At 47.7% G+C, this 23,330-nt stretch overlaps 1 protein-coding gene across 6 annotated transcripts in view; it reads left to right on the top strand.

Annotated features, from left to right (window-relative positions):
* Positions 1 to 23,330, top strand: part of EHMT1 (euchromatic histone lysine methyltransferase 1) — a 98,958-nt gene that overhangs the window by 4,486 nt on the left and 71,142 nt on the right. For 4 of the 6 annotated variants that reach the window (XM_053962359.1, XM_053962353.1, XM_053962358.1 and 1 more), the window contains exon 1: positions 21,584 to 21,654. The exons of 1 other annotated variant lie outside the window; for it this stretch is intronic. In XM_053962359.1, the coding sequence (XP_053818334.1) occupies positions 21,592 to 21,654 (63 nt within the window). In that variant the 5' untranslated portion in view covers positions 21,584 to 21,591. Of the gene's footprint in view, positions 1 to 15,614; positions 15,689 to 21,583; positions 21,655 to 23,330 lie in introns of those variants that run through there. One more of the 6 variants, XM_053962355.1, reaches the window with a different exon arrangement.

Raw genomic sequence — 23,330 nt, 5'->3', positions numbered from 1 at the left:
CAATAATCCTCTCTTCCAGAATAAAGGAAAATTAATTGTCTTCCTATTTCTATAATGGTTTGCCCTTCAGACAGTTGCCAGGCAAAGTGCTTAAGACTGAAATGAAAAGATGGTGAATGCTTAAAATCACTGAGCTACTGTAGGAATATGTTTGTATTTAGTAGGGTGGTATCACACAGTCCCAGAGTGTTATTTGCTCTGGGTTCTGTAGGATTAGGAGGGTGGTTTTTGTTTTTTTTTTTTTTGCTTCTGCATATGAAAACGGGGTCAAGCCTGCTGTGGTAGATAGTGCAAGTCTTAGGTAGGATTTTGCTGGGAAGATGGGCTGCCTGTAGCTGAGACCTTAAAATTATCCAGCATTAATGGGGAGAATTGTCACTGGGCTTGGTTGTGTTTGTCTGCAGGGACAGTGCCTGGAGATGGGCAAGGACTTCCTTCCTTACAGGTGTGGTGGGACAAGATTTTCCCTGCTGGAGCTTTTCACTGACACCTACCTGGATCTTGGTTATTTTTAATTCTGTCTGGCTAAAAAAAAAGTTACCTGATTAATGTGGGAAAATGCTGGAATGCTTCCTTAAAAGGCTCCAAAGTGATACAATATTCAGTGATGAATCTCAGAGCTAAATGAGTGCCTTGGTGGGTGCGTTGGGTGGGGAAGGGAGTTCTGTGTTTTATCACCCAACACATTTATTTTTCATCCAGAGCTGCTCTGGGGAAGGTGGTGTGGGAGCACTGACAGAGCTCCAGCTCCAGGTCAGCATCAGGGCAGTGCTGGATCTCCCCTCTACTCTGCTTTCCTGTTTTATCCCAGCCAGCTTTGGGAAATAGGTAAAAACCTGGAGCTGGGGATGGTTGTGCTTCCAGTGGGGTTTACCCTGAGGGTGGGTGAGGAGAAACCCCCGTGTGCTAACCCCAGAGCCTTGTGCAGTGAACAGGGTTTGTTGCCCAGCCATTCATGTCCCCACAAGCACGTCCAGGTGGGGCTCCCAGCCCAGGGACAGTGGAGGTGGAGCTCATCTCTGTATCCAGGGAGAAGCTGCTGCCACCACCCACACCTGGATGTGGCCCTGGCTCCTTGCTCGTCTGGCAGCGTGGCCACAGGCACGAGGCAGTTCCAGTGTCGTGTGTCCACATGAGAAACCACATGGGAATGAATTCCTCCTGTCTCTCCTAGGTTTCCCTCTCCCCTTATGTGAAATTGCTCTGGAGGAGCAGAGTGTAATCCATCACGGAAGAGAGAAGGGCAGGAGTTAATTCATTTTCATGATCTCTCTGTAGCACTTAGTCCAGCTAATAGTGAATTGTCGTGCTTGGCCGTGCCTAATCTCATAAGGGACCCGCTGGGCAGGAAGGACCCGTGGCCCCAGGGTATTGGCATTAGCTGAGGAGCACATGAGATCATCTGCTGCATTTCCAGCCAGTTTTGAGCTGCCATCCCAAGCAGGAGAACAGCAGGGGCATCTCAACACCACCCAGCTCCGGGAGACCACTGTGGCTTATCACTTGAGTGTCCCTGAGCACAGGGCAGGGAGGGAGCCTCTCCTGCTTAGGGGGACCCTAGGGAATATAAAACCAGATGTGTGAACAACCTCCCCAGGTCTCACCTGCTCTGCCCTGCATGCAGCAATCTTTTTTTTTTTTCCTTTAAACATCACAAACCTGGCAGGGGAATTCATTAACACGAGTCCCCACAGACTTTGATTTTGCCAAACACTGATTTCAAATCACTCTCCCTCCACTTAATAGGTGAGATCTCTCTCCTCTCCCTTTTCAGAAGTCTTGGGAAGGTGTAGGAGTGGGCTGCAGCAGAAACCTGCCCAGATTTGTTAATTCTGTAGCTGATAGGGATTGTTTTTTCTTGTTGTTGGTGCCTTTGGCTCGTGCATGGCATGGAAGACGTTATCCCAGACGGAGAACACCCGTGTGGCCAGTCCTGTCTGTCAAAAGCTGCTGTTGATTTCAGTATTTGAGGCTCAGTCTCTTCAATCCCAGATGGAGCTGTATTTCCAGCTAGTACACACCCATACAGTTCATTGAGGGAGGTGAAAATGCTCCAATTTACAGCAGTTGGGGCCCTGATCCGTGGGCAGTGGCAGCTCCCTGTGCACGACGTGGGGAGGGGAGCCTGGAGGGATCAGTCACGCTCTCCTGTAAAATAGCTCCATGCTCGCTGCTGTGGCTGCCAGAAGGACTTTTGAAATGGCAAAGGTTGTGAAATCATGGCAGGAAACACCAGAGGCCGGAGCTGAGCCAGAGGAGGAGCTGCCCCTTCCTACGGCACGGCCAGGACTGGAAAAGTGAACGTTCATGGCTTTGTTTTTGCAAGAGCCCTTCCTTGTGCTGCAGGCATGCCATGTGCCAGGCAGTGGCCTGCGGGCCTCTTTCAAATGGCAGGAGTCTCACAGATGCAGCCTTTGCTCCTGCTCTTGGATGGCTCTGAGCAGCAGGAGCTGTGTTTGGGCTGTTACTGCTCCCGGCAGACAAAGCAGCTTTTGAAAGTTAATAACTTCTTTCTAGTCCCACCACGGTACTCATAATCTTGTCCTTTTGTCTCTTGCTCCTCCCTGAGTGGGTTTTTACCTTTTCTGGATCTCATCTTAATCCTTTCTTGCAAAAATAAAACCTGGACTGGTGCTGAAATGAGGTCTGATGTGCTGCACTGTCTGTGGCTGTGCAGGGAGGGGAGGAGCTGGTTAATGTTAAAACATTCTGCTTTGGCCAAGGGCACCCAGGCTGCCCTTCTGTGTGTCCTGGCTAGCTGGAGGCAGAGAAGTTGATCATATTTGGGCATTGTAAGGGGCTGCCCAGGGCAGTGGTAGAGTCACCATCCCTGTAAGTGTTCAAAAACCATGTGGATGTGGCACTTGGGGACACGGTTTAGTGGTGAACTTGGGGGTGCTTGGACTTGATGAACTTGGAGGTGTTTCCCAGACTTAATGATGGTGTGATTTTTCTCTTGGTCCTGTGGTTAGGATTGATTATTGCACAGCATTTCCATCATCCTGTCCCCTCCCAGCACATCAGGGCAGTGTCACATCTGCACAGGAGGGGCATTGAAGGGGCTGATAGATCCCCATCGTTAACCAGGAGCCTCTAAATGAATGTTCAGCACTGGCAGGATCATCACTGTGGGTTCTGCTTTCCATCCTCTGCAGCTCATGGACAAGGAAATCACAGAATCCCTGACTGGTTTGGGTTGGAAGGGACCTTAAAGCTCATCCAGTGCCACCCCTGCCATGGCAGGGACACCTCCCACTGTCCCAGGCTGCTCCCAGCCCTGTCCAGCCTGGCCTTGGGCACTGCCAGGGATCCAGGGGCAGCCACAGCTGCTCTGGGCACCCAGTGCCAGGGCCTGCCCACCCTGCCAGGGAACAATTCCTTCCCAATATCCCATCTAACCCTGCTCTTTTCAGTTTGAGGCAATTCCCTCTTGTCCTGTCACTAAATAATAAAAATGCTGAGGAACAGGTGTTGGAGGGTGCTCCCTGCTCGTGCAGCTCCCTCAGGAAACCCCCTCCTAGTCCTGCCTTTGGGTGGGAACAACTTCTTCCCACTGTCCATGCATTGGCCTGCTCTGACTGGGTTTGTTCTTTTTTTTGGGGGCGCCTTTGTTGGTATCCTAGGGTGGCAGCTCCATCCTGGCCCTGTGGGGAACTTCAGGAGAAGAGGAATTCACAGGCTGCGTCTGTATTAAAAAATACAGTTTTTTCTCCAAGTTTTGTAAGATCATCACTGTTGTTTGCTCTGAGTGCTGTATTGTGCCTCTTCATGGTTGTGGTTTACTTTATCTCCTTGCACCTGTAATGTCACAGCCCTGAGCATGAGCTTTAAATATAAACTTTGAGCCATCTGGGAGGTCTGGGACTGGGGGTGGGGAGGAAGGGGAGGAGTTACTTCCAAAAATCTGGTTAAAAATCAAACTGCTGGATTTTGAGTGACAGTTCAGTCATAGTTATGTCTCTCTGTTTACTTTTCCTTGGGATTTGGAAACTCACACAGGTCCTGGATGCTGCAGTAGGAGATGGACACCTAAATTTGTGGTGTTTGCTATTGAGTCTTTCTTTAGAGAGAGAGAATAGATATTTATATGTACATTTAATATACATTTATAATATACATCTATATATATATTTTATACATCAAATTGACTGAACAAACTCCTCTTACCAAGTCACTGCTGCATTTTGAAGCAGGTGGAAGAGTTGCCATGGCTGCAGTGATGGTTATTGAGCCTTTTTGAGGTTTCCAGGGCTCAAAAATAGAAAAGAAAAAAAAAAAAGATTATTTAGGTTTAGGGAAACACTGTCAACAAAACCCCCCAAAACAAACAAATCTTTATCACATTTCCAATCTTCCATCTCCCCCCAGTTCCAAATGTGCTTTTTAAAGAGTTACAAATGCTTGTTGGCATAGAAACTGCAGAATGGAAGTGAAGCATGCAAATGCAAAAGGAGCCATTCTGCTGAGCAACATGGCCTGAGCCTCTGCAAAGCTGACTGAAATCTTTTACGAGGCAAAGAAAATTGTCCAGATGTTGCTTGAATTATAACAGCACTAAATATTTCAGTTTTTCAATTTACATAAATCCAAAGAGGCTTGAAATGCAGGGAATGCAGCTCCATTACCAGTGGGCTTTCTTTTCTTATGAAAGAATTTGTAGTCCAAAAATATTGCTAAAATGTGTTTGGCTCCGAGTAGTGCCAAATCCTCATTAAAACATGTGGATATTTCTGTGGTTTAATCTGTTAGAAATGCATTCAGGATCCAGTTATGTTAAATTAAGCAACAATATTGGCCTGGATGTTGTTTGAGATATTAAATGTGGCAGTCGGAACACCAAGCAAAATGTTTGCACATTTGAATCGCTCGATGAGCAATTTTTAAAAATATTTTATTCCAAGGAACAATCGGGAGTGCTTAAAAACTGTCCCTGCTCTTCTCAAGGTGCTTCCTTGCCCCTGTGAGCATCCTGGCTCTTCCATCCCACCATGGGATGGGGATGGATTTGTGTTGTGCCAGTAGGATGCTGCTCCCTTTGAGCATCCTCCTCACCCCCTTCCAAGCTGTGGAGCTTATGGATACACCTCTGTAGGCCTCCAGAATTCTTGTAGGGAATGTAAAAACCCAGCCTGGCCACAGGGATTTGTCACCCCAGACTTGCCCTAAGAGGTTTTTCCTACTGCTGCTTTGCTCTGTTGGGGTTTCCTGAAGATTTCCTGGGACAAAACAGCTCTGAACGTGCCTGGCTCCTGCTTAGTTTATCCCTGTGCTGGTGGCTCTGGCAGGATGGAGCCTCTGTGTCTAAAAGTGCTGTGGCAGGAGGGAAGGCCATGGATTGCAAGGACACTTTGGCTTGCTGAGCATTTATTTCCTATTTATTTCCCCCCAGGTTGTTAATTGCCCCATGGTAAGGCAGGTCCTGCTTTAATGCAGCCGTGCCAAGGAGGGAATTTGCAGTTGGGAATGTGGGAGTGGGTGGCACAGAGAGCCATGAAACTCTGCCTGTGCCCTGGGACACGTTCATAATACATGGGATCTAGAAAATATCCCTGTGGGAGGGTTTCTAATGGGGTAGGAGGGGCTGTTTGATTTGAAATCTGACACATTGCCAAAACAATTCTACACTGGTGCTTTGTAACCCTGATTTCAAGTTAAAAATGAGGGGAATGGGGTATATGGGCAGGTTTTCTAAAGTCTTTGGTTTTGGGGCTTTTTGAATTGCATGGCAGCTTGTGCTGCATCGAAAGGAGCCCAGAGCAGGATGGTTCTGCCTGTACCTGCGTGTGGTTTGATAGCATTCACACCTCTTTGTAGTCAGACATCAAAAGGGTAGGAGGTTGGTAGGCTCAAAATTCAACCAGGTTTGACTTTCCCTTTTTAGTATAAAGTTCATACTTTTCTATGGGATAGTTTTGCAACTTTGTTTTTTAAAAAAAACTTCTCCAAACCCTGAAGTTCAGTGCAATTTTCTTTATTCTCTTAATTTCAAGCATATGCAAAGTTATATTTTTATATATATATATATATATATATATATATATATATAAAAGTCAAGCTATATATATATACATATATATAAAACTATCTGATGATAAATGGGGATGGTTAATGATTCATGATGGAAGAAAACAAGTGAAAGTAGGAGGCACAGTGGAATGGGGTCATTGCTGAAAATGTCTTCTGCAAAAGCAAATGGGAGCACTGGGGAGGGCAGGCAGGACTCCAGAGTGGGGAGGGAATCAGCAGCAATCCCAGTTTGGGCTGGGTTTTGTGGCTCTGGAATGCACCTTTGGAGGGTCCCACTGTCCAGTGAAGGGAATGGAGCTGGGGAAGGTGATGGAGCCCCAGGAGAGGCTGAGGGAGCTGGGAAGGGGCTCAGCCTGGAGAAAAGGAGGCTCAGGGGGGACCTTGTGGCTCTGCACAGCTCCTGACAGGAGGGGACAGCCGGGGGGTCGGGCTGTGCTCCAGGGAACAAGGACAGGAGGAGAGGGAACGGCCTCAGGGGGGACTCAGGGTTTACATCAGCAGGAATTTCCTCATGGAAGTGCTTCTTCAGGGTTGCCAAGCATTGGAACAGGCTGCCCTGGAAGTGTTCAAAACCATGTGTTCCCAAAAACTTGGGGATGTGGGGTAGTGGTGGCCTTGACAGGGCTGGGGGAATGTTGGGACTTGGTGGTCTTAGAGGACTTTTCTGACCTTAATGAGTCTCTGAACTTTGGGAGGTTTGATGAAGCAGTAAAACCTGTTTTTTTTAAAGGGGGGCAGCTGGGGCACTGTGGGGAGCAAGGGGAGGTGTCAGTGTCACCCCGTTTTACCCACCAGCTTTATTTTTATTATTTGCTGCAAAGGGATCTTTCTCTTTGTCTTTAAGTTGGGTTCCTGGTTTTGCTGCAGTAATACTTGTTTAACAGTTCATTCTCCATGTGGGATAGGGGCAACTGCTTCAAAACTGCATTTCCTGACATGATGCAGTATGTGCTTAATAGAGAAGCATCATTAGCTGGGCAGGACAAGTTAGGCCAAGCTTGTAGAAAAATCTTAAGTCTGAAATTAAGGCATTTAAGCCTTGTTGCTGCCTGTACCTCAAGGTAAGCAGCAGCAGGGTCCTTGTTTTTAAACCTGCCCCAGCAGGAGAGTATGAAAGAATTAGAGAGAAAGAAGTGAGATGGAGAAAATAAATTAGAAACAGAAGTGCGAGAAAATACAGGAGTTAAAAATATGGGAAAGAGTTTTGAAACACAAGAGGAAACTTTGAACTCTGAGGGACTGGGCAGCTGTGCAGGTGAACAACTGCAAACAGGAAAAACTTACCCAAAAACTGTTCAGGGGAGGCACTTGGGGATGGAGGTGGGAAGGTGGGAAACAGGTGGGGATGGCAAAGGGCTGGGAGGCAAATGCTGCTGGTTGTGTCTGCAGCGGCTGCAGGAGATTTCCTTTAATTGTCCTCCAGGCCAAGGACTATAAAGTGATCCAAGGAAGTTCCCTGAGCCCTGAATGTGGATGGGTGGGAAGGACTGACCCTTCCTTTTTCCACGGGGAGCATCTCAGAGAGGCTGGAGAGGACAGGGCTCTACCAGGCTGAGAAACCTGGGTTTGAAGGTCTCCCACAAACCCTGAGAGTGGTTGAAGGGAGAGGAAATGGAGCACAACTGCCTGGATGAAGAACCTGTGTAAGCTGGTGTCCCACACTTGTTTTATGGTTTTGTCACAGTCTTGCACTGTCCCCAGTGCCAAAAGCGTTGTGTACAGGTGGCTATTCCAGCACTGCAGCCAGTGCAGACAAAACAAAGGATATTTTGACCTTGAGAGCCAATTTAAGTTAATTTCCAATTTGATCCTTCCTAGCAAATCAAGGTAATATCATTTCAACCTTCATGTAACCCATTTTCAGGTAGCCCTTTCAGCACAGACGTGGCTTTTGCAGTGAAGACAGAGCCTCCATTTAATTGTCAATTATGTGGCAAGAAAGAAATGAATTGTGCATGGGTAGATTTTTGTGTCATGGTAAGTCTGGAAGGCTCGAGCTCGGTGGAGTTTGGTTCTTCCCACAGAATTTGGGCTTTCACCTCAAGAAAAATACATGACAAAATATTTGATGGATTTTTCAATGAGATACAGGCTGAGTTGACCTTAATTGTGGAGGGATTGTTGCAATCTTATTGCAATGCAGCTGTACAAATCAGCACAGCTGGATCCACGGGGAAGTAGCTCTTTAAAACCAAATGATGGCAACAACCTTCCTTCTTCCCAAGCAGACAGACCGAAGGTGAAGTCAACTGCTGAGTGCAAGGCAGCATTGCTGGGATTGAAATGAAGTGTAAGAACCTGGGAAAAACAAATGGATAGGAATCCCTTGAATCACTGGAGTGGGTTCCTTCCCTCCCTGCAGAGTTAATACTGCTGTATAAACACCTGGCAGTTATTTAGGCTGGTGTGTACAGATGATGCTGTTGCAGGAAGATTTGTGTGTACTTGTGGGTTTTTTGCTTGTGCATTGCAGTGGATGCAGCCTCCAAACTTTGATTTATGATATCCCACTTATGATTTATCCCATACCTTGGGAATGGGCCATGTTTAAATTCAGAGAGGGATATGCAGGGCTTTACAGGACCTTCTGCAATGCTTTTTTCTGTGTGGAGAGATGCAGTTTGAAATGACAGGCACTTTGGGCTGCTTTAGAGTTGATCCTTAACTCTGTTCCTTCTAAAAAGGACTTAGGAAAAAAAAATATTGGTGCTCCAGGCAGGTCACAGAATATTGACCTGTACATATGTCAGGTTTTCCACATGTCAGGAAAGGGGAATATCAGAGATAGTGCATTGGTGGTGGCAGTATCTGATATTCCCTTTATATCCACCTGCCTGATGCTGTTATCGTGATCTGAGTGGGGCTTTTCCTCCTCCTTCCCTAAAGGAGAGAAAATTGCCACAGAGCAATTCTGCTGCTAGGATGGGAATATTGTGCTCAAGGCTTAGAAGCATTTGTGTTTATCTCAGGTGCCTGCTGACAGACCTGACCCAGGAGGGAGGGGAAGGACAGCTGTCCAAGGCTGGCTGGAAGGTCCCTCTCTGTCCCCTCGGGGCTGCCAATGCCTTGTGGGTGGGAGAACAGAGCAGGGTGCACATCCAGGGAAAAGATCATGAAGGATTTGCCTTCCTCAGGGTTTTTTGCTTTGACACACTGTATCACTCAGCCTAAATGAGGGCACTTCTATTCCGAAGCTTTCCCATGTTCTGGAGTGTCCTGAACAAGCCCTGTCCGTGCCTGTGGCTCCCAGTCCAGAACCACAGCTCCCATGGGATCTGTGCTGAGAGCTGAACACACCAGGGAGGCACTAAAAGCTGGGGGATGTTTGCCAGGTGATGCAGCAGCTCTGGGCTCCACTCGGAGCCTGGAGAAGGCTCATCCTGCAGGCTGTGGGTGTAGGGAATGTGCTGTGCTGATCCCATGAAGATCCCCCCTCTGCTCCTGGGGCCTGCCTCTGTATCCTCAGCTGCTCATGGGCAGGGAATCCTGGAGATCTTTGTTGGAGGGCCGTGTTCTTCCCCCCAGCTGGTTTTTCTTGCCTTTTGCATGAAAACACTGCTGCAGCTCCATTGCCCAAGTGCAGCAGAGTCATTATGGAAGCTGCCTCGGTGCGCTGCTCTGGGCCTGGCTTTGAGGTCGTGATCCAGCTGCTGAAAAGTTTCTTGTGAAACTCCCGAGCTTTCAGCTACCAAGGGAATGGCTTACAAAACTGCTGGAAGAAGGGAAGCTGACTCCAGCAGTCCTTGAGTTTGTTTAACTGGAGCTCAGGAGTGATCAAGGCTGGTGTTTGGCTTCCTGTTGCAGAAGAGAAATACTCAGGATTAGTTTTTTATCCTTATTGCTATTTTATTTTATTTTATTTTATTTTATTTTATTTTATTTTATTTTATTTTATTTTATTTTATTTTATTTTATTTTATTTTATTTTATTTTATTTTATTTTATTTTATTTTATTTTATTTTATTTATTATCACTGAACCAGAACCAATAACTTCTTCTTGTTTTACCTCTGGGGTGAGGCTGTATGAGAGTGGAGGAGAAACTTCCAAAGGCCCATCATACTTCTGATGCACATTTGAATTCAGCAGATCAGCACTGGGAGAGAGAGTCTGGGCCCTGTACAGCCCTTTTCTGTTTCTTGTATAACAAAAATAGTGCAAATGGTCTTTTTCTCAGTGTGCAGAACTTCTCCCTGGTAGAATCCTACCTTCCCTTGCTTTGCTTCCCAAACAGATTCTGGTTCCTGTGGCCAAGAGTGGGCAGAGGAGGAGAGGGGCTGCTGGGCAGACGTTCTGCAAAGTTCATCTTTCCCAATCTCTGGTTCACGGCTCTGAGGGCTGCTTGTTACTGCAGCATTTGTGGTTTGGTTTTTTTCTTCCTAGTGTTTCACTGTAGTCCTTCAGTTTAAAATGTTAACAGAATGAAGCTCTGTGCCTCCTTGTGAAGCCAATGAATGGGTTTTATAGAGGGGGTGGGAAGGGGGGAGAATTGGAGAGAAGTTATTTTTGAAATAGTGGTTTAATTTTTGTTGTGAAACCACTGCCTAATTTTAAAGTGTACTGACCATTTGCCTCTTGCTGTAATGTCTGTACATGGGGAGAAGATGTTCTTCTAGAAGAATGGTGTGGAGTTGTGTCAGGAGGGGTTCAGGCTGGAGAGCAGGAAAGGTTCTTCCCCCAGAGGGTGCTGGCACTGCCCAGGCTCCCCAGGGAATGGGCACGGCCCCGAGGCTGCCAGAGCTCCAGGAGCGTTTGGCCAGCGCTGCCAGGGATGCCCAGGGTGGGGTTGTTGGGGGGTCTGGGCAGGGCCAGGGGTGGGATTGATGATCCTTGTGGGTCCCTTCAACTCAGGATATTCTGTGATTCTAAAAATAGATTTGAAAAAACTTTACCTGAACTGGCCACCCAACATCAGGGTGTGACTCTTGATTTAAAATTGATTTTTTTATTCTACAGAGCTTTCCTGTGGGGAAGCATCACAATGAGCTCGTCAGTCTTAGCCTTGAGCTAAGACTTGTCTCTGTTCTCCAGAATACAGCAAGGCTGGACTGTTGTGGCTCTGGGAGCTCAAGCAAATAGGATGGTTTAATACCTTGGATATTAAAATAAATCCCATGAATGTCGCCCCAAATTCAAACCTGAGTTCAGAGGTCTCCAGACACACCTGGGGCTCTCAGCATCCATCAGCTCATTGTCCCTCCCACACCTGCAATAGTTAAATTTGATAGGAAGTGGTGTCATCTCCCTCTATTTCCACATTTCCTTTTGTTTGATCCCATCTTTTCACCCAAGCCTTTGCCAGGTGTTTCATGCATCTGCATCAAAACCTCATAATGGAGCTCATGCCCTTGCCCCAGGGGCTTTGACTTGCAGCCCAGTTATCTGATAAAACATTTCTAAGGAACTTCTCAGAATTTATTGCTCCTGTTGGTTGATTCCAATGTGTCTGACTCCTTTTATGAGTCTGGCCTGTGTCCTGGTGTCACAGATTCACCCACATGGCATCCACCCACTTTCAAACTTGGCAATGGGCATAAAGAGCTCCTTAGTGATTCCATGGTCACTGTTCTCCATAAATATTTCCCCTCCCCTTCAAAAACATGTTGGTTAAGGGAATATCAGACAGAGGGAGAAAATACTGATGTGTTTGTTACGTACATTATGTGGTTTGGGGTTTTCTGGTTGCTTTTAAATAATGGAAGATTTTATTGAAGGGAGCTTGAGTTGCTCAGACTTCAGTGGAATTTAAATTTGACTCAGCTCCTATGGGCTGTCCAAACACATTCCTTGCTGGCCCAGCTTGTTCAGTTGAGGTGACTCAGTAAATCAGCAGCTGAGCATGACTTCACGTCGAGTTCTCCTGTACCCTGTTCCTCTGCTCCATACATTTGTGAAGGGCTGCTCCAGAAATTTTTGGCAGTTAAGTCTCCAAACCTTGATTTTCCCATCTGCAAAAGTGGATACATTAATATTGCCTACTCTTCCCATCTTTAATTATAAAGTGCTTTATAAAGTGCTATTTATTGTTACAATGTCTCTGAGCAAATCACCATGTATCTATCAGGTTCTTTTTTTACCTGGTGATGTTTAGATGTTTTTTCAGTATTTGCTCTGGTTTTGATCAGGAAGAACTAGATGACTTTTCTTGGTCTTTCCCCAGAAGTCATTCAACAGTCTCCAAAACTCCTTCAGACTATGGCATTGGTTGGAATAAAATTTAGCAATTACAGTGCTTGGGAAAGGGTGCACATTGTCTGGGGGATTTGTTTCCAGGATTCCTTGACAGCAGCAAGATTGGAACCTTGAGCTGGTGGTGCTGAGTACTCTCCAAGTGAATGTACTGAAAAAAAAATTAATTTTCAAGCTCGAGGGTGAGACCCTGTGAGAGTTCTGCGGGACATAGCAGGGTTTGGGGTTTTTATGGGTGCTTTTTGTTTACTAATTGCCCTCCAGGTGGTTAGTCCTACCGTGGGCATGTTAAAGAGGAGAGCAAGGCTGCTCTGTCAGGAAAGTGGCCTTGCCAAGCTTGGAACCCCTTTGGAATACCTGGAATGTTGGAGTCCAAGGCCTGAAGTGTGAAGCATCCACAGTTATATCAGATTTAGTGCTGGCCATTGGCTTCACAACAACTCTGGGATTCTCCAGGGACAGGGAATGGTGAGGCTTTGTCCCTTGTGTGGAGGAAGGAGGGTTTTCTTGTTCCTGTCACCTCCTGTTTGTGTAGCTCCAGTGGCTTTTTCTACACAGTGATCCTAACAGGAACAGGAGAAGTTTGGAGCTCTGTTCCCTTGGATGTGAAGATCACTTTCTCAGGTAGAAATTGTAACCCAGCCTCAGCCCAGGAGTGCTGGGAATGACCTCTGTGCTGAGCAGGCCTCGGGGAGGGCATGTTTGAGGAGCCATAATTTTATTTGCTGTTCTCACGTGTCCGTTTTTTGCTGTATCTGAAGAATTTGTGAGAGGTGCTGAGCTCCTGACAGAGGCTCTAGAGGCTGGGGGCTCTGACTCCCTTTGTAAATGAGCCTGTGGATAACCCAGCTCTGACACTTTTGCCCTCCCTCCTGTTTCATGCCCTCACAGAGAGGTTGTGTGTCATTGCTTTAGGATTTACTGCCTTCCCTGGGAGGTGGGAGTGGATCTGGGAGAAGAGTTATGGCTGCACAGAAGGTCTGGCTTCCCAAGTTCCCTATGGTGTGTCTTGGGGAAAAGTTGGGCTTAAAACAGCCAAACATATCTACAAGATGTTATCACTTTTGTTTTTTATGAAGCTTGTGTTGCCTCTTCAGCCTGTGTTGGAGGCAGGTGTGTTTGAGCTGTGTGTCCTTTGGAGTGGTGTGGCAGGAGCAGGACAGGATTTCCCTCTTAGATTGCTCCTCCACTGGACCCACCGTCCCTAGCCCAGGGTAAGGAAATCACTCTGTGATTTTTTTCTACCTGTCCCCAAGGAAACAATATAAATGCTGTGCCTCGAGTGTGCATCCATTGAGGGAAAACGGGATTTTTAAATAGTGATGTACTCTGGTTTTCCCTTAGTGCAGCAAACCAATGGTTCATTAGTGAAATACATTAATAATTCTCTTATGAACCCTGTTGGTAGATGAATCTGCTTTAATTCCTTTGTATCAGCAAGAGCTGCAGGTATGGATGTCTTCGTTACATAAAATAAAAAAAGGGAAGAAAGCAATGCTTGCAAATTGGTCTTTGTTTCCAAGGAAACAAATTTGACATGCTTGAGCTGTGCGAGATGCAAACACCGCTCGATTCAGCAGACATGCCTTGGGATTTTATGGTCTGAATATTATTTTTAAACTACCTTCAATTTCCAGGCAAGGCAGAGGATGGGAATAGAATTTGTTGGCAGGGTTTATCAATCTGTGCTTAATGAAGGCACTGGGCGGTATCTGGGATTGCCCAGTGTGGCATGGAGGGAATTGATCTTGTGCTTGGAACAGAGGGCCCAGATGGAGGTCCCTGGGAAGGCACAGCCTGGGGCCAAATGGCCTTTGGTGACATCCTTCAGCAGGAGGGGAGGTCTGAGCAGAGCTCAGCACACTGAAGTAGTGTGGTTTATCCTGGGTCACTTTACCAAATGTTTTTGCTCTAAAAATACTTTAGTAAAAAGCAGTTTGCCTGTGCTTGGCGTGCCAGGCTGCCTGGCACTCCCGAGGGCCCAAAGAATTTGCTAAAAAGCTGTGGCTTGGTGTTGAGGACTGGGCTGAATTTATCAGAGAAGGGATGAGGGAACAACATCGTGAGTTGTTTGTGTAGTGCATCTGGCACTGATGTGCTGGGGTCTGATGAAAATCTTGGCTTGAACTTGGCTTGTGGCGTTGTACAGAACGGCTGTAGCGTTGTTGCGATTCCCTTGGAAGTTTTGTTGGGGAAAAAAGCTGGTTTGGTGTTCAGCTGCCACTCTGGTGTTTCCTGAAACGCTGTGTTGATAAAGTCACTTGTTTTATTTTTGAATTTTCCTCCAGCTCTGGAGCAGACAGTGCTCGTGTTCCACGGGAAGCGAACGTCGCTCGGCAGAGCACACACAATTCACGGATTTCAGCATCCAGAGTTGGTTTTGGCCTGGGCCCAACAAGAGGAACAGGATATATATGTTCCAACTTCGTTGGGATTGAATAACCAATTTTTGCCCTGGCAAAGCTTTACTTTTGCGCCAACTGTCTTTGCTTTCTGGGATAGTTCAGTGAGCTGGAAAGGATCTGTAGGGGACATGCAAAAGATATGTGGGGAAATAAAAATTTTTAAGGAATAGTCAAGCTCCACGTGCACATCATTCAGAGTGTGCAGGGCTTTATTCCCCAAGTGTGCTCCAACAATGTGTGTCTTTCATGTTTTGTTGTTTGAAAACCTGGGAAGGATTTAAAAAAAAATGCTCTATTAATTCTTTATTGAAACATTCCTACTGCATTGAGGGGACAAGGCAATGATGGAGGAATTTCAGTGAAAAACAAACCTCTCTTAAAATTCAGGTCCTTAGGAAAGTGTAGCATGAAGTATGTTACACTGCAGTCTCTTTCCTTCTCTTTCATCCTGCTGTTTAACTTCCTTGCAAATGGAGTTAAAATAACCTTCAAGGAGTTCAGGGTAGGCTGGGGTAGGTTTAGCTTTAAGGTGGCTGGGAAGCACTATTTGCATTGCCAGCTAAAAGCCTTGCTTGAAGCCTGTTGAGGGAAAAAATAATATTAATGGTATTTCATGAAAATATTGTAATTTGTGGAAGGCCCAGAGTGACAAATTGGCTGGTTTGAATGTCACTGGGAAATGTTCCTTTTGCACAAGGCTTGCATGAGACAGGATTTTCCTTGCTTTTGTTCTAAAACGAGATGCTTGCTGCCTAAAAATGCCTGTGATCCCTGCAGTGAGAGCTTTGCCTCCTTGACAAGAGGATGGGAACAGGAAGGTTGGCCGGATCGGGATGAATCCTGCACCTTTTTTTTTTTTTTTTCCTTTTTTTTTTTTTTTTTTTTTTTTTGTGCTAATGACACTTCCTTATGCTTACATTTCATTAAAGCTCTGAAATGGCTGAAGATCAGCCCGCACTGAGCATGCTCCGGGGTGGAGGCTGCACCCATGGAGTGAGATGGATTTGTGGCTGGAGGAGGGATAGGCCTGGAGTCAGGACCTGGAGGGACCCGCAGCCGGGATGGAGGTAGGGCAAATCCATCGGTTCCTTGCCGTGCCCCTGGGCTGGGGCAGCCAGGAGACCGGATGGAGTGCAAACTGTTGGAATTGATTCAAAAGCAGCGTAGTTAAACCACTGACACGAGATGGCTTCAAACGCTTCCTGCGGATCCGCGGGGAGGGGTTTGGAATACTGACCTTTGCTGGCTGGCGGGCCTGCGTGGAGAAGGGACCTGTGCAATGTCAGGGTGGTGACATGAGGTGACAGCAGGCAGGGGCTGCAGCCAGGGCTGAGCCTTCATATTGGCAGGCACGTGATTGCGTCTCATCGTGGGCTCGGGCGCTAATTGTTATTAATGGGGAGCCTCGCAGGGCTCAGACCTGCTCTGGGCCGTTTAAACCCAGATCCTCTGGGATTGTGGGAGGGTGGAAGAACGTTAAACTCAAACTCCCCTCTTTCAGACTTATTTTGCATTCCAGTGATGGCAAACAAACCTTGCCACATCAGGTCCTCCAAAGTGGCATGGAGAGGAGGGAATATGCACGTTTGTTCCTTTGGCTGAGAGATTTTTCTGTGCTTCTTGCTGGGGTTTAATGTGTTGGTGAGTGGGTTTAGGGGAAGGCAGTGCGAGTTGTGCTCGGTTGGGCTCTTGGATTTCACCTGTAGTTGCCAGCTTTTCACAAGGAATGTGTAAGCACCAGCAGGTATGTGCTGCATGAGCCGATTGACTCCAGTTGTTGTACAAGCACGCTGCGTGGTGAGGTGCCAATAAAACATTTACATTGGCTCTGGGTGTTTGTGTTAGTGAGGTGTAGGGGAGCTCTGGGTTGGTGTGGAGCAGGAGGACGTCAGCTCTCTCTGACCTGTCCCCTCACACATGGGGACACCCACCCGTGTTCTGGCCTGGCTGTAGGTACAGGTAAGGCGAGGGGTTTGCTCTGTCAGCACTGGGAATCCTTGGGTGGTACAGAGTTATTGGGTTTGACTTTCTGAGCAGAAATATCTGTGTGCTGTAAGATCAGCTCTTCCTTCAGGGCATCTCTGGCCACTTTTCACAGCACAGTTCAGGGGGTGACTGGCATGGATTTGATTTTATTGCTGTGTCCCAGGTGATGTGCATTCTGCATGATGAGTCACTTCATTACCTAAAGTAATTTGCCTGTTTATTGCCTGATTCCATCTTTCTTGTGAACCCAACTCTTCCTCAGTGCTTTCTGGGCCTCTTTTGCTACATCAGCCCAGTGCTGAGCTGGTGACAGCTTGCTTACTGGGCTGGATTTTATGTTCCCTGCATAAAATCCTGCTGGAGCCCAGCTTGCTGGCCAGGCAGAACTTCTCCTACTCTTTAATGGTCACTGGCTTGTTTATGGCTGGATGAATGCACAAAGAGAAGCGTTTCTGTAAAACAAACAGCATTGTGATTGTACAGTGAGAGGGAAAAGGGGTTGATTTTCTTTGGCTCAGATGGGGGCTGCCTTTATGGCTTTGCAGAATTCACCCCCCTGGCTTTTCCTCCTTGTGTGACTCTGGCAGTGGAGGTGATCTCAGCCCCAAGTTTTCATGGAGGGCCTGGTTCCCTTGATGAGGAAATTTGAGTTAATCAGTTTCAGCTGCTGGAAACCCACTGGTGTGCTGGTTCCTATTGTGCTGTGGGAAGGTGTAAGGTAGCCTTAAAGACCCACTGCCACCTTATGGCAGTTGCTGAGAAGCAGCGTTTGTGGAGCCAATTCCGTACACACATCATGCTCGCTCTATTTCTCTGCTCCTCTTTACCAGGGATATTTGCATGGAGGCAGGAGCTTTGTTTTTACAGAGTTCATCTGCTCCTTCTGTTCCTTGCAGAAATTTGATAAAGTCAGCAGGATGGCTGGGAGAGCCGTCAACAGGCGCTGTTCCACAGGAGCTCATGATCTGGGGAGAGACACAAAGGCTTCGTGGAGCACTGATTCTCCTCCAGTGAAGAGCTTGCTTATTTTCATGTCAGTGCCTTAATCCTTAAAAAAAATAGGTGTGAGGTCAAAGAACAGGGCCATGCTGAACATGTGAGGCTTGTTGGCAGGATCTCCAGCGCTTGTTGCAGCAGGAGGAGGATGGAATGTGCACAGCCATTTTCCCAGCCTGCTGCCGACAGGGCACTGCAGGATGGCTTTGCACTGACAAATGGGGCCACTGTCCCCAAATAAACCAATAAAACATTGGTCTGTGGAGCAGTGAGTGTGCTGGAAGCATGAGCCTGCTCGCTGTGCTGTGGGTAGAGAATGCTGGATTTAGGACCCTTCTCCAGCAAGGCTGTGTTTGTACTGTAGGAGCTCTTGATATGCCAAAGCTGAATGAAGGGGAGAAATGGTGGATTTAGAGCTCCAAAATAGAAGGAGCTGTGGTTACTGTAAGTTAAAGCTGAAGGAATTTATAATTGGGAATGGTTAGGAATACAGTATGTTCTAAATTACAGCTGTCTGGCCAATATGCTGCTAAATAAAGTTCCAGGATTGCCCTGTAAATGAAATATTCAACGCATATTCTTATCAAAACATAGCATCATCTCCCAGAGAGCTCACATCTCAATTGCTGGCCAAGAGGATCTTTATTCTTCTCCTTTTTTTTTTTCCTTTTTAGCATGTATGATTTACTCAATGCAGCATCCCAGGGAACATTTCTGGTTTCCTATTAAGTAAAACCAGTTTTCAACTCTGCTGGGGAAAAGGGGGGAGGAAGGGAAATGGCTTGGAAGCTTTAGGGACATGAAGCCAGGTTTTGAAAGATGGGGAAAGCTATGATTCCAAAAGATGCATTAATGACTGCCTGTTCTTTCAAAGCTGTTACCTGAGCCTGGAGGTGGACATTGGAGGGTGCTGGGGATACCCAGTATGTCCTGGGACATTCTGATTAAGAAATGTTGTATATAACAGTTGAAGAGCAGAAGGAATGTTTGAAAGCTTGTGGTGGAGCTGGACAATGGTTTATAGCAGTGCAGAAACAATCAGGATTCCAGCAGAAATGCTCATCTCATATCCAAAGTCCCTTCAGCTTTTGGGATTGCTTCCGAGGAGGCTGAAAGGGAGCATCAGATTTGATCAGCTGGAGAGTCTGCAAGAAGAGGAGCCTGATGGAAGAAAGGAAATAAGGAAAACCCTCTGTATTTTGCAGAGCTAAATCTTGTTCTTCCTATAAAAAGAAAAACCTCTCTTTGCCTCCCACTTGGGCTTCCCCTGCAAGGGAGCTGTGAAAATGCTGGACTTAATGGTGTCATTAAGCAAGAGCCCTGAGGAACCTGGTGTCCTTTGTGAAGGAAGGTGTTTGTGCTGTTCCCTTCCTCCTGAAAATGTGGGATTTCTGAAAGGGGTGTTTGAGCCTTCAGTCAGAGAAGGGAGGCTGGAAAGCCGCAGAGTGAAAATACCCTCTAATCTGTGGGCCCTGGCAGGAATGTTTGGAAAGGGGGGTGTCAGCTGTGGTGGGAAGGCTGCTGGAGGGCACTTGTGTTAAATAAAGGGCACAGCATCTCGGGGCACAGGCCTGTTCTCATCCTCCATCATCAGCAAAACCTCTTCCACAGCCAGCCTGGAAAGAGGACTGTGACTGCTGGTGTGCAGCACCTGAACCCTGCCAAGGGGGTCCTGGGCAGGAGACACCTCTCCCACTGCCAATGGCTGTGCCCTGGAAGCTTCTTGCTCCTTTTGGATGACAGAAATGTAAGGTTTCACTGAGTGACACCCAGGCATCCCCCGTGGCAGAGATGCTGCTACGGCGCCGATCGATCGCTTTACTCAAGTTGGTTGTTGAAGCATCTGCAGTGCCTTGATGAGCTCTGCTTTCTCCTTTTTGTTTCTAAACAGTGTTTAGTGCTTTCAAGGATGGCCATGAGATGTAAAAAGTGTCTCTGGTAGCATCTGCTCTCAGTGTATATTTAACCTCAGCAGTGAAAACATGTCTGGTGTGGAGATGCAGTGGGGAGGCTGCGGCTGTGCCGCCGTTCTCTGGCGTTATTTTATCTGAGAAAGGGAATGTTGACTGTGGTGGATCATTGACACCGTCTTTGTTAATATCTTCGTTTCTATTTCTGGGCTTTTAATGAAAGCGTGGTAATTTCATGCTGCAAGGAAGGGCAGCACATCAACTGTTTTAAAGCCATCTTTGGTTTGAAGTACAGTAATCTTTTGATGCGGTGGATAATGCAACTTCTGTCTGCATAGCTGGGGTTTGTTGCTTTTGTTTGAGGATTTTTGAATTTGTCTTTAAATAAGTTACCTCTACACCTCTCAGTGACTGAGAGAAAGGCCAGGAAAATCTCATTTTGTGTATATTAAAACTTAAGATTCACATCAGATGAAAACCCGGTGGGTGAAAGAGTGATCCTTTCTTTATACTGTCACCTCAAATACTCCTTGCCTGTGAATTTCAATCATCTCGATTTAGCCTTGTGTGTTTTAACTGTTTAGTAGTGAAACTTCTCCAGAGTGTGGAGAGGAAAACAACATCCTCATAGCCGAGGGAGATCTGTAGCAGCTCTTTGCTGCTTTAATTATTGCAGCTCTGCAAACGTGCCTGGCCACGGTGGTGAAAGAGCTGCTGGGACTGGAGGAAACGTGGCTTGTGGATGTTTCCAGCCTGGCAGAGCCGGCCATGGCTGTTGTGCTGTGCTGAGGCCTGGACTCGCCTGGTGCTGGGGCAGGGCAGACATCATCCCCAGGCTCCTCCAAACCTCCCTGCGGATTTGGATGGCTTGTTCCTCCCTGGAGTGGAGGCTGCTCCCTGCCCTCCCAGCTCACTGTCACACATTACACTCCACTCATCCTCACTGTAGTTTCTACTCTTAAAGAGAACTCTCTCTTAAGGAGGATGCTCTCCGGTGCTCTCCTCTTTTGGAAAGCTGTTTTTCCTTTGGCCAAGAGCACGCGGGTGGTGCCACGGGGCCATGTCGGAGTTTCCTCTTCCTTCTGGCCTCTTCCCCGAGGTTGCTGGCCGCCCTCCCCCTGCTCGGGGGGAGGTTCTCCAGCCTGACACCCGGCTCCAGCAGCCTCCTGCTCCTGCCTCCAATAAATGCCAGTCTTCCTTGAATCCCTTCCAGCCGAGCTCTGCTTACAGATGTTCCTGCGAGCTGCTCTGGCACTTTTACTGGGAGCCTGAGCAGATATGAAGGTTGCCAAGAGTTTATGCTTAATTGTGAAGTGGAACAGGGACAAACTACTTTTATTTTGAAGCTAAAATTTCTTCTGTTATCTTGCTGGCTGGGGCCAGCAGTATTGTAGGGTTTGACATAGGCTGAGCTTAGAGCTCCTGTGCCTCGTAGTGAACTATCTCTTCATTAGGGTGAGGATGAGGATGGATCCATGAGGATGTCCCTTCATTTCATTCCCCCCCTCCTTTTCCATGACTGTGTTTGTGATACCCTTTCAAAGCCAGTTGTACCAGGTCAGGTTATTAATCCCCAAAGTGAAAATGATCTCCCCTTCAGATCAGCAGTTCAGATCTCGAAGACGCTGTCTTGGACACTGCTCACTGCATCAGTTTAACCCATGTGCCTTCATCCCAGCTCTCAGAGGTCGGGGACTTCGTTAAGCACAACAAAATCAGCCCGGGGACATCCCCAAGCCACTCACATCCCTCCCTGTCCCTCCTGCCTCTCCTTGTCCCACGGGCAAGTGCTACTCTTGAAGGCCACGAGACAGCACTCTGGTTTAAAAAGCTTTCTCTTTTTTTCAGGCGAGTGATCAGTTTTGAGGCCTGGCGCCCTGTCAGAAAGTTGACAGATGATCTGCATTACCGGTGCGTCCCCGGGATGCCCGGGATAATCGCGCTCCAATGGACGCCCTGGAGCCGGCAGGTTCTCTGTGAAATGGCTGCAGTGGAGGGAGCAGTGAAATGGGCTCTTCTGGGCATGCTCACTCTGTAGAGGGAGCTTTATCACATGAGCAGAAACTGAATCACTGCTCATGAGGATCTGGAATATGCAACTCTTGGAGTCTTCACCAGAAGAAGACAACAGCTGCCCGCAGGTACCGCAGGGTCCGTCCACCTCCCGTGCCTGGCGAGGCCCTGGCAGGGCAGGCTGCGTCCTGCTGGGGAAGGAGAAGCCTTGGAGAGGAGAGGAGGAGCAGAGGCCGGGGAAGCATGGCCGGGGTTGTTTGTTCATTTGTTTGGATATTCCTGCGCGCGGCTGCCCCGTGCGGGCGGGCTGGCATGGCCCATCCTGCTGGCATGGCCCATCCTGCTGGCATGGCTGTTCCATGGGCTCCGAGGGGCCTCGGCGCCCGGCAGCGCCGCCGGCGAGCCTCGGGCTTTGTTTCCTCGTGCCTTTCGTTTGTCTCCTGGGGTGGGGAAGCTTGCTTGGGGTCGGTTTGGTTTTGGGGTTATTTTTTTTTCTTGGTGTTTTTAGGATTTGTTTGTGCTTTTTAAGTGTGAAGTTTCTGGAAAATTCTCCAAGGAGCCCTCCCTGCTTGTTACTCTTAGAAGAAAAAGGCACAAAGCCTGGGGTGCCTGAGCTGCTTGAAGACTGAACTTCTGAAGGGGAGGAGAGGGCCTGTGGCCACATGGCACCTCCTCACTGGGTCTCTTTTGACAGCCTCTGCCTATGGCTCGCTGGGGTGGAGGCCAGAGCCAACAGTATTTTACCAGGAAGAAGAAATCCTTTTTATTTTGGGGTGATTTCCTCCCCTCTCTCTTCTTTTTTTTTTAATTTTTTTTTTTAATAGTAGCAATCCAAGGAAACATCTGATTAAAAGGAAACATCCGTGGTTGATTTCATGGCAGGAGGTCTATGCCTGCAACATATTTTAAAACTCAGCCCCCTGGTTCTGCCCCTGGGAATTTTTTTTTTCTCTCTGTGATTTGTGTTACATGCAAGAACTCTGTTGGCTGCCACAGACTTCGGTGAGATTTGGGATGGACACAGAAGGTCCCAGGCCCCTGGAAGGCACGGACAGCCCTGCAGAACACTGGCCTGAGCTTGCCGTGCTCCAGGGAGACCCTCGAATCTGCAATGCAGACACAACATTGAATTTTCAATCAAGGAGCAAGATGTGAAGATGGCATTTAAAAGATCAGAGAGCTTACACAGGACAATCTGTGATACCTGATCTAAATATCTATCGTGTCTCCACTGGACTATAAATGTGCTCGTTGTTCATCATCCAGAAGAAAAGGAAAAGGCATCAGAAGTCAAGAGGAGAGAGCTGAGATTTCTCTTTAACAGTGAAGAGCTGAGGCCTTGACTGCTGCCTGAGCAGCTCCACCCAGGGAGAAAATGGGCTCTGGGCTTGATGAAGGCTGAGGAGACAACCAAAAACCCGCTGAGGTGTGGGAGGTGTGCTCCTGTGTGGTGGTGACACCGGTGTGGCACCGGCTGAAAGCGCCCAACGCTCTGTCCCTGCCGGCCGGGGCCCTTGGGAAGCGTCTGCAGAGACGCAGAAAAGCCTGACCTACTTTGGAGGGAAGAGAGCTGCCGAGGTCTGGGCTTGGCACTGCTTCTCAGCAAGGGTTAAGAGCCCAAAGTGGGGCCTTTGGGTCTCGGTTTTGTTCTGTTTCATGTATTTAACTGACTGTGCGGTGCCAGCACGAGCTCTTGCCCTCGTCTCAGAACATGTTTGGGTGGAAGCAGGCTCTGTGGCACACTTGGGGCATATTCCTGCAGCTCAGCCTCTGTGAGACCAGCCCTGGGCAGGGGGCAGAGGCA

The sequence above is a fragment of the Vidua chalybeata genome, chromosome 21 (genome assembly GCF_026979565.1).
Source record: "Vidua chalybeata isolate OUT-0048 chromosome 21, bVidCha1 merged haplotype, whole genome shotgun sequence".
Taxonomy (NCBI): Eukaryota; Metazoa; Chordata; class Aves; order Passeriformes; family Viduidae; genus Vidua; species Vidua chalybeata.
Note: the sequence above shows the minus strand (reverse complement) of the source record. Positions and strands in the feature narration are given on the sequence as shown.